Raw genomic sequence first — 12,051 nt, 5'->3', positions numbered from 1 at the left:
GCCTTCCTGCTCCTCCCTTTATGCCGCAGATCTGCAGAATCATCAAAAGAATCATCATCTGCATGATGGTGACTTTTCTTCCTCATCTTCTCCTTCCTACTCTTCCTTTTTCTTCGCCTGCGCTTCAATTCCTGCAATTTATACCCGCAATTTACCTAATTCAGAAAAGTGCCTTCAATTCCTTAAAAATAAAAACAAAAAAGAAATACAAAAGGACCCTTCAAGGTAATCCAACTACCCATACTGCTCAAAAGCAACATGAGATCAGAAAGTAAACCAAAATTTAAAATGCTATGAATACATGGGATGGTTAACAAAAGCAATTAGCACTGGGTGAGCTTTGTATTTACTAAGACATTTCAACAAAAGCGTAAGCGACAAGAAACATAAATCACACAAGACGCCTCATTTATCAGATTTTATCAATCATCCACACATTTTCTCACACTATATCTCCTCTAGTAAAGTAAATCAATCCAAGACCACTCTTGCTAATGAGATATATTGAAAGAAAAAAAAGAAGAGGGACAATGCACTCTCTCCTGTCCTTTTATTGTTTTTCGTTTCAATAAATACTCTTTCATATCAGGTAAACAAAACTGAGAATACACATCTATGCAAGCACACAAAAATATTGCAAATGACATAAATAGACCACAAAGAGACACAATATCCGTAATGAGCTTAAAATGTTGCGAAATATGATGACATCCTGCACGAGAAAAAGGGTTGTGTAGATAGAAATGATGACTTAAAAATTGAAGGAGAATGACAAATGTAACAAGACGCAGATGGCATTCGTTGGCGCAGAAGATAAATGCAACATCTCACTTCTTCTATGTTCAAAATGAAAGTAAAACATGTTCTACTGTGATACACACATACACACACGCACACTCCTCCCCCCCACACACACCGCACACACACCCCCACACACACCCCACATACACACACACACACACACCACACACCCCCCCTCCCGCCACACACTCGTACACACACACACCGGACACGCACACACACAAACACACACCCCCCCCACACACACACACCGCACACGCACACACACAGACACACCCCACACCCCCCTCCACACTCATACACACACAGATAATAAACACACACACCCACCGCACACGCATACATACAAACACACACACACACACACCGCCCCCCTCCCCCCCAAACACACCCCACACACACACATACACACACACATAAAAAAAAGACGCACAAATAAGAAAATGAAAAAGTCGGAATAAGGAGGGGGCATCATTCAGCAAAACTTCTCAAGTTTGTGGTCGATAAAATTGAAAAAGAAATGGAGTAGCTGATTAGAACATATAAAAATATATTCGTTGACATCATGATCTCAATAGAAACCTGCTACACACACACACGCACACGCACCCCCCCCCCCACACACACACACCACACACGCACCCCCACACCCCCCCCCCCCCACACTCACACACACACACACAATAAACACACACACCGCCCCCCCCCCCACCCCACACACACATGAAAAAAAAGGTGCACAGACAAGGAAATGAAAAAGTCGGAATAAGGAGGGGGCATCATTCAACAAAACTTCTCAAGTTTGTGGTCGATAAAATTGAAAAAGAAATGCATAGCTGATTGGAACATATAAAAATATATTCATTGACATCATGATCTCAATAGAAACCTGCTACACCAAATCATGATTTTTAGAGAGATTGAACTAGAAACTAGATAATATTAATCACAAAATTATTGCCCTAATACAATTACATATATAAAACACACTGGCAAATGCTGCACTTTTTTGCTCCAATAATAACATTAGGTTCAAAAGAGCAGCAATAGTTAAACTCTTCTTGATAATGGATTTTGATTATTTAATGAAACTTATCTCTTGTCCAAAAAGTTAAAGCTAGTGTCTCCTTCTAGTAAAGGAATCATCTTTCTAAAGAAGAGCCACAGGAAGAGTTGTGCCATTTATCAAGCAACACTACAGATTCAACAACTTATAGGCCTAATATCTTGATTTCTGCAATACCAAAACCACATTACTAGGAAACTGTTACCACTCAAATATGTATGAAATTGCCCATAAGTACCTAAAGGCAGAAAAATAACAGAAACTTGGGCAGGTGAATGATTAGTTCTTTATCTTATAAAAGTAAGCCACATGTAAGCACAAGCATGAGTAAAGCATCAGCTACAACATATATAATTGATTAATTGTTCCTGAGCAAAAGGACCATTCTCCCTCTTCCATGCGGGTACCCAAAAATCAAGGTGATGCTACAGAAACTACTATGTGATTCAAGAGTGAAAATTATAGAGACACTAATAGCAGGAAGGGAATCAAAATGGCTAAACACACCAAACTCAGGGTTCAAAACTACAACATTTTGTAGTGGTCGCTGGCAACCAATTTAAGAATTGGTTAGCAGATCATAACCGCCCAAGGCATTTATCAAATTTTATCAATCATCCACACATTTTCTCACACTATATCTCCTCTAGTAAAGTAAATCAATCCAAGATCACTCTTGCTAACAAGATATATTCAAAGGGAAAAAGAAGAGGGACAATGCACTCTTTCCTGTCCTGTTACTACTCTTCATTTCAATAAATACTCTTTCATATCAGGTAAACAAAAATGAGAATACATATCTATGCAAGCACACAAAAATATTGCAAAGGACATAAATAGACCACAAAGAGACACAATATCCGTAATGAGCATAAAATGTTGCGAAACTATGGTGACATCCTACAAGAGAAAAAGGGTTGTGTAGATAGAAATGAAGACTTAAAAATGGAAGGAGAATGGCAAATGTAACAAGACGCAGATGGTATTCGTTGGTGCGGAAAATAAAAGCAACATCTCACTTCTTCTATGTTCAAAATGGAAGTAAAACATGTTCTACCGTGACATATATATACACACACGCACACCCCCCCCCACACACACACACCGCACACGCACACGCACACGCACACGCACACCCCACACCCCCCCCCCACACACATACAAAAAAAAAGACGCACAGACAAGGAAATAGAAAAGTCGGAATAAGGAGGGGGCATCATTCAGCAAAACTTTTCAAGTTTGCGGTCGATAAAATTGAAACAGAAATGCTTTGATTAGAACATATAAAAATATATTCCTTGACATCAATGATCTCAATAGAAATGATGACAGTGCAACCCCAAAATGGAGTGGAACGAAACCTCAGATCGAATACTTGCTTCACATTTTTGCCTTGCATCTTCCTTCCAATGTTGACATATATTTAATATAATAAGTTTTTATATTTTATGTGCTATATCATCTAATTATACTATTTCGTGCACATATTATTATTTAATTAATTAATGAAATAGTTATTTCTTTGCAATCATGTAAATTTAATTATTGTGTATGAATGAACAATTATATTACTTAGTGGGAGCATTATTAAATTAAACATATTTTTTAATATTTTTAAAAAATATAAATGAAATACTAATTGAAATAAAATTTATGATTTTTTTAGGAAAAGTAATTATTAGTAACAAATAACAAGCGAAATAGTAAGAAAAAAATAATATCTTTTTAACACATATGGACAAAACAATCTTTCATGAATTAAGTATATGTAAGCAGTGATTTTTCTTCAAGCACTATTCAACTTAGCTTTTATCTGCTTTTTAATTTTTTTTCACAAACATTACTCACTTTTGATTTTGCTACAACTTTCAACTTTTCTACAAAAATCACTCAGAGAAGTTTTGCAAACCATAACAATAAAATTGATGTTGCGGTGTCGTTATTTATGAGAGAAAAAAACTTTTTCTTTTTATATAGTATACATATAGATGAAGCAATCTTCATTTTAAAAAATAAACAACTATGTTTTGAAAAAAAATAATTTATTCATTTACAATATCACAAATTTAAATTGCATTAAATTATAAAAAAAAAAAAAAAAAGTGGAGCTCCAATATCAGTATCCATCTCCATCAACTCTTTTATTTCAAGTTCTTGAAGCTTGCAATTGCAGGTGAGCAGCTCCCCCTCCACTCCAAACAAAATTTTCTCCATATTTGTAGGTTGGAACTTCCACCTCCAACTATGTGCTTTCTTGGATTCAACTCCACAACAACGTGCCCATCACACCCACAATGCTAAGAGAAAGGTAGAATCAGAATCCACCCCCCACCATAACACCTACAGAAAAAACAAGAATCAAGATGCCCTGCTTTTAAAGCCAAAACCACGCAATGCACCACCACCAGCCACCCTCCGCCAACAGTACCGTCGCCCCCGCCGGCATTCCTAGCCTATACATCCTACTGGGCACCACCCTATTCTCTCTCCTGCTTGTTCTTTCCCTCACCACCGCTCCCACTCGACCACCACCGCCGTCAAGACCCCATCCCGCACTCTTCCCCCGCCACCAGCGTATCCTTTTCCACGACAACGAAAATGCCCAAATCAACCCACCAGACCCGCTGACGCCTCCTCGCCCGCCCTCCTTAGCCTACCTCATTTCGGGATCCGTCAATGATTCGGGTCGGATCCTTCGGCTTCTCTACTCGGTCTACCACCCGAGAAACCAGTACTTGCTCCACCTTGACCGCTCTGCTGGACAGACTGAGCGTGATACATTGGCTGTAACTGTACAATCGGTGGCGCTCTTCAGGGCTGCACAGAATGTTCATGTTGTCGGCAAGGCGGATTATGTGTTCTCCAGTGGGCCATCTGCTCTTTCATCCACACTTCACGGCGCGTCTTTGTTGCTCCGTATCTCGTCTAATTGGGATTGGTTCATAAATCTTTCTGCTGCTGATTACCCGCTTATCACTCAAGATGGTAACCTTATTGCGTAGAACATGTTAGTTTTGTGTGTGAATTATTTGATGAAGTTTGCTGGTTTCTTGGTCTAGTTGGTTACTTGATGCGGTCCATAAGGTCTTATAGATTTTTGCTACAGTTTGGAAGTTGCTCAGCTTTTGATTTGTTGTGTATTCAGTTTGTCTGCTCAGCAGCCCGAGCTTCTCATGAATATGAAATTACATTTGTTGTGTGTGTTTGGATATGTAATGAAATGCCTGTATGCTAACTATGCATATATTCTCATAATTGGATCCTAATCTTTCTAGTGTTGATTACCCCCTCCTCACTCAAAATGGTAACTTGATGGTCTGAATATGTTGTCTGTGTGTATGTTTGTGTGTGTGGGTGCGAGTCATGACTGAAGTTTCTGGGATACTTGATGACTTCAATGGTGTTGTTCTTCTGGGCTTGTAATTTTGCTACATTCTGGAAGTTGCTTCTATTCTTGGTTGTCTCTCTATAATCTGTGAGCTTGGCAGGTTATGCAATTTAGATGTTTGTGTGCTTCTATGCATTTATATTGGAGGTTAGTATATCTTTTCTGTTGATTATCCACTTGCTAATCAAAATAGTAGCTTTCAGCACGTATTTCTCTGGGCTCGTCTATGCGTATGAGAATAATGGGATTTGGATTTTATCAAGTAATTATGTTTGTATAGCTTCTGCAATGTGTATTCTTGTCTGTGTGTAGATACTTATAACATTTTAACCGAGATAGTGCCTTTATACCTGTAGTTGGCTATTTTTGTATGCCAGAGTTGCTGCTGATAGATGGGTTAAGTTATAATGCTTACTGAGATGTGTATTTTTGTTTGTGAATAATAAATGTGCAAAAAGGGCAGAGGGACAAGGACATGTATTACTCTCTCTGCACACACTAGGGGTAGTTTCATTTGCATGATTTTGATGCAACTTGGTGATTTGCTGATGTGGTAAGTTTTTGAAATATGGAATTTTATCTGATAATATCAAAAGTCTTACATATTCTAGTTTGTGTTTCTGGTCACAGTTGTCTAGTTTATGAACTACTCTACCTGTATTAGCTTAAGCTTTTCAGACTTCAGCAAGTTCAAGTATTAATCTATGGGTGACATTTGTGATTTCTTCTACTTGTAATCTGTCACTACTAGCTAGGTTTGAACAGGATTAGTGGTAATTTGCTTTGAAGAATAGCCATGGTGCTGACTATTTGTTTCTTAATTCTGATAGTATCTCTGCAAGAATCAACAGTGTTTATGCTAGTGTTGTTTTTTCAAGTAAAAATTTATCCGCTCATATGGTGATTTTATTATTTTCCAGATCTTTTGCACATTTTTTCGTATCTGCCTAGAGATCTTAATTTTGTGAATCACACAAGCTATATTGGTTGGAGAGAGTAAGTTTTCTTCATTTGGATTTTCTTAAGTTTATTGAAAACGAAAGGATTGAGAGCAGTAACTAATTTTGATTATTGTTTTATTGGTGTTTTTTTGCAGATCAAAGAAATTGAAGCCAATAATAGTTGATCCAGCGCTCTTTCTTGCAGAAAACAGCGAGATGTTTTTTGCCACTCAAGAGAGACCACTCCCAGACGCATATCGTTTGTTCACAGGTTAGTGCTGCAGATTTTATTAGACTTGGAGGGTGTTTTAGTAAATTCATGCCTTATAAGTACCTACTTAAGGTTAAGTAATAAACAGTCTCACACTTCTTACTCTCAACGCCCTCAAACAGGAAGTAATTGTCAACTTTACTTCCTATCGGTACAAAAGTAGTATGAGCTTCTTCTAGAAAATGTTTGAATTGCAAAGGCCTTTTCTTGTCGAACAGCAGAAGAAAATGAAAAGCAAACAAATTAGTTGGGCCATTTTTATTAGCTTGAGGTAGTATTACTTAAAACAATTGAAAGTGCAAAGTGATAGGTCTCAGCTTACTGTAAAATTGGGAGACTCCCAATGTCCAGTTTTTCGTGTAGGACTTTGTTGGAAGGTTGGAGAGATAACACTGGTAAGGAGAGTAAGGTTAGAGGCTGTTTTAGTGAATTCATGCAATATAAATACCTACTTAAGGTTGAGAAATAAACAGTCCCAGCATTTCTTATTTTCAATGCTGTTGGTCCGTCAAACAGGAAGTAATTGTCAACTAAACTTCCTATCAGTACAAAGTAGTGTTTGAGATTCATGTATAAATGTTTGAATTGCCAAGGCTTTTTCTGGTCGAACAGCAGAGAAAAATGAAAACGGAACAAATTAGTTGGACAATTTTTATTAGCTTGGAGTAATGTTACTTAAACCACTGAAAGTGCAACGTGACAAATCCCAGCTTACTGTAAAATTGGAGACTTCTAATATCCAGTTTTTCATGTGGGACTTTGTTGAAAGGTTGGAGAGAGAATGCTGGTAAAGAGAGTAAGTTTAGTTTGAAAAACCTGTCGAACATGCAGTTCTGCACTTTGAACCTAATGATATATTCGCATTTTTTATGTAAGCTTCTTCTCCATATAGTATGGAAGGCCCATGCAATTTGTCAACAAAGAAAGAGCGCATTATAGTTTTGGCAGATTGTAGGGGTAGTCCATAAACGTCATTGAGCAGTTAATGATGTTAGCTGGGATATGGTGTTGTCTCCACAAGTTATTTAAAACATGTTATTTTCATGTAAGACGTGGGTAGAGTGACAGCATTTGTTTGCTCTGGGATTACTTGACCGCAACAGAATGGCCATGATATGGGAAAGGTTTTACACAAAATCCAGATATATTAGATATTAGCTCTGCATTTGGCAAACAACAAAGTAAAGAAGGATCAAATGCAAACCCCCCCTCCCCCCCCCCCCACATATTTGCTCCTATAACACATGTAAAGACATAAAAGGAAAATAGGGAAAACTACTTCTGTCACCTTCGCCTTTGCACTCCTCTTTTCAACCTCTTATGCTATGGTTGAGAATGAAAAATAGAACTTTCATAATTTTTAACAGGAAAATATAATGTTTTCTTCACTAAAACCCAATGTTCAAATTTAACATTAGTGAAATTAAATGTAAAACATTTAGTTTGAGCCTCATCTCTTCAAATGCTTTATACCAAAAATTTGTAACAAAATCTATGATGACCTGTAGATGTAGTTCAATCCCAATTTTATGTATTTATTTAGAACTTTGTAACCAAAATAACTTTTCTACTCTTTAAGTCATTCATGGTTGTTGGTGGCTTGTAATCTTTACTTTTTCCTTCTTATCTATGTTATTTATTTTTAAATGTGTGAAAGATATTTATACCTTTAGTTGAGCTCTCCTGATTAATAGCAAATATGAGTTGGTTAGGGAAGAACAAACTAAGTTAATGGATATTTATACCTTTAGTTGACTACCTCCTTAAAATAATTTACACGCCTATCAACTTTTCTATCTAAAAAATCCCAATTTTTGATTAATCTACTCTAGTTTTAGACAAAATTTACCCATGGACTTCTTCCATATTGAGTTATTTTTTTTTATTCATATTTAATTAACATTAGTTCTCTTTTAACTGTAGTCATTTATTTGTTGTGATAATTTTTTTTTTACATAAAATTTAATTGTTGACTTTGAGATTTTAATCTTTTTGTTTACCTCGTTCAATGAAAAATTTAAAAATTATCTCTATTAATATAACTCATTCTCCTAATATTCAAATAAATATTTTTGTCTGAAATATTTCTTCTGGTAGTTAAGATGGATTTGAGATTTTTATCAAGTGGAGAGTGTGGCTGCAGGAAAAGGGGTAGATGAGCGGGTCACCTAATTCTCCTGCCACCGTTTTCCACCAAAAAATCATCAACCCTTGGTACCCAATCAGAAATTTTGCTACAATTTTGTATTTCATCTCACATTTCCTTTTACTTATGAGCGCCAAGTGTGCATGTTCCAAGAATATACTCATGGATATATCTTTTAGACTTGAGTTCCACGTAAAGTGAATACAAGCTGAAATGTAAAATTGTAAAAGCAAACCCGCAGTTTATTACCACACTTGACAACCCAGGAGGTTGCAGTGCGCATAATGATGGCTTGGGTCACAGTTGGGTGGAGAAGCAAAATAAGGAGAGACAATAGTAAGAGTAAGGACATTTTACCTGATTGTCTTAACTGGAAATTGGGACAAAAACAAATCATTGAAATGATGAACTTGAGATATTCTAGTAGTTTGAGGATGCTCTTAGCCTCTTCCACTTTAGGGAAAACGTAAAGATGAAAGGTATTTTACGTTTGATCATAAATGACTTTCAACCATAAACCATTGAGTGTGTGCCTTGGACTCGCCCCAAATGTATGTCCAGTAGGCTATTTCATAAGCGATATTGATTGGTTTGATTACAACCCATTTTTAAGGTGTATTTCCTCCTCTTTGTTATTGCAGCCATAACGTCCAGTATTTGTGTTTAATTTTTTTATTACAAATGAAGGGTTAACCTGTTCCTCTTGGTTGGAGGTTTCCTGAGTTCATGAATTTGGATGTGTGGTACCTGAAAGTATTTTGGTCCCATTATTGGATTTAATTGGTTGTGTGCAATGAGACCATTTTCATGTCATTCTTATGAACTTAGTCTTCCGTCTGAAGGAGCTAAAATTCCAGTGCCAATGATAGTTGGCCGGAGAGCCAACAGCCATGCACAAACTGATTTTGCAAGATTCTTTCCATTTGAACTTATTCGGCTTATAATTCACTTTATAGTTATTTAAAATCATGAGTTCTATAGTTAACGAATTTTGAGTTGATAGTACTTCTAACAAGGCACATTTTTGTTTTGAGGGGGAAAAGGCTGCAATGTGTATCCTATATTAGTTAATAGGGGATTCAAGGCACTGAGTGAAAAAATAATGGTAGCTCTAAAGCCAACACATTAAGGGAGTATTTGCAAGAGCTTCCATTTTTAGAGAAGTGCTAATTGCAGAGAAAGTTCAAAGTTCTTTCGTGGAAGGTTCTCCCTCTAGGTGCTTCTAGATTCTGTGTTAAAAGTGCCCCTTTTTGAAGTTTTAAAAGCAAGAACAGTGCTCCCAAACACCCTAAAAGTGCTTTTTTAAAGCAAGAAGTTTCAAAACAGTGCTTAAATTAAGCTCTAAACACTCACTAAGTCTGCTTTCAAATATGATACCTCTGGCTTTGGTGGATGTCGCTATTTTTAATAGCACCTGAAATGGGCTATGCAACGTTTGCGTTAGTGAAGAGCCTTAGCAACATTCATTTGGCCAAGTGATATTTATGCAGATGCTCAGTCTTAGTGCTTCCATGTCATAATAACTTCTATCTGATAATGAAATGCTCATCTTCAGGTCTTTAGAACAAGTAGATGGAGAATAAGCAGCTCATGAAAACTTAATTCTGCACACTCATCATTTTTCCTTCTCCTTTATGGACATCATGATAGCCTGTAGGGGAAAACTTAAAAATAGCCCTTTCAGCTTCTGGTTACAAGAAAGCAGGTTCCAGTATCTCGTTTCACTGCTTCTACTCTCTAAAATTATCAAAAAGAACAAAAGGGCTGCAGCAATAAAGATAAATGCATTTAATAGATACATTGAGTTACACATATGTGTGTGTATGTAGAACTTTAGTTTAAGCTACTATTATAGCTAATCTACCAAATATCCCTTTTTTCAACTCATTCCAGTCATCCCTTTTCTCTCCTAAACTAAAGCACTCTTTCTACTAGTTATAAATGGTTATCTAGGTTAACCAGTTTGATTTTCGTCTTAATATAAATAGTACAATTTCTTCAATGCGAACCATGTATCTATGTACAACACTCCAGAAGTAGGCGATATTTTATATTTTAATTAAACATATTGTGTTCTTGCAGGTTCATCAACGCCTGTTTTGAGTCGCAAGTTTGTCGAGTTTTGCATCTTGGGTACGGACAACCTACCAAGAACTCTTCTAATGTACCTTTCCAACACTCCAGCATCAACTTCCGTTTACTTCCCGACCGTTCTGTGCAATTCCCCTCGATTCAACCGAACTACAATCAACCACAGCTTTTGTTATGCTTCTCTAGATGCCAGACGGCGTCCGTCCTTTCTGAATTCCAGCAACTTTGATGAACTGATCCAGAGCGGAGCGGCCTTTGCTTCACCATTTCAGGTAAACGATCCGGTTCTTGATCACATTGACCAAGAAGTCCTCCAGCGAAGTCCTGGCAAACCGGTGCCCTCTGGGTGGTGCTTAGGTGATTCTGGTGAAGATGAATGCTCCGTTTGGGGGGATGCTGACGTTCTGAAACCAGGTCCGGGAGCTAAACGCCTCGAACGACGTCTCATTGAACTTCTGTCAAAAGGAAGGACTCAGTGTATAGATGAATGATTTCAAGATTTTGGGCGGTAGTAGATACGATGATAACGTTGTTAGAGCTGTCGATATGACTGAGGAATATTGTAGGCAAGTCCATCCCGGAGAAGCCGATTTTGAAATGGTGTTGTGAATTTATGGGGCTAGCCTATCCTTCCGTAGTGATCCTGATTGTTGTATCCTTAGCTCAACAGAAAATTTTACTGTACATTTGCAACATAGTTGTTATATGAGCAATCTTTGAAATCAAATTAATGCAGTAAAATATGGGCAAGAGAGCTTGCATTCTTTTTACTTTTATGCTGCATTTGCATGGACGGATTTAAAGTTATGGATTTCTAATTTCTAGTAATAAATATTTGGATTTATTTTGATAATTTGAATATTTTAACTTTAAATTTGAATTATATTTGTTAAATATTGATAGATCTCATTTTTTTATATGGATCCTTGTGAAATTCGATTTAGAATATTTGAATTGAAGGGTTTGGATTTAAATGAATGATTTGGGTAAAAAAACAAAAATGCAGATGACTCCAAATTAAAAGAATTTAAAATTCATGAATATTACATAAAACAAAATTCAAATTGAGAATTGAATGATTTGTTATTCTTTGTAATATGAAATCATCCACATAAATCAATATGATTTTTTTATTAGAAATTTGAAATCACTAATTTTAAAAACCTATCAATTCAACTGCATAATTATAATATCACTTGTTATGAAAATGTTTGTTATACTTAGTTGTAAAAATAGCACCACCAATGTCCCATCAATAGCTTAAAATTATAGGTTTGAGTCTTATTAAATGTTTAGGTATTTATCTTATTTTATATAAGTACTAATATAGAACCCGTGCTAAGCATG

At 36.5% G+C, this 12,051-nt stretch overlaps 1 protein-coding gene across 1 annotated transcript; it reads left to right on the top strand.

Moving 5' to 3' along the window:
• Positions 1–4,011: 4,011 nt before the first annotated feature.
• LOC105158724 (beta-glucuronosyltransferase GlcAT14A) lies at positions 4,012–11,454 on the top strand. Its single transcript, XM_020692217.2, has 4 exons — positions 4,012–4,852; positions 6,176–6,251; positions 6,352–6,467; positions 10,696–11,454. The coding sequence occupies exons 1-4, from the start codon at positions 4,261–4,263 to the stop codon at positions 11,193–11,195; spliced, it is 1,284 nt and encodes a 427-aa protein (XP_020547876.2). The 5' UTR covers positions 4,012–4,260; the 3' UTR covers positions 11,196–11,454.
• The last annotated feature ends 597 nt before the right edge of the window (positions 11,455–12,051 follow it).

Source organism: Sesamum indicum, linkage group LG3 (genome assembly GCF_026168435.1).
Source record: "Sesamum indicum cultivar Baizhima isolate 11 linkage group LG3, ASM2616843v1, whole genome shotgun sequence".
Classification (NCBI taxonomy): domain Eukaryota; kingdom Viridiplantae; phylum Streptophyta; class Magnoliopsida; order Lamiales; family Pedaliaceae; genus Sesamum; species Sesamum indicum.
This window is presented reverse-complemented; position numbering and strand designations above follow the sequence as displayed.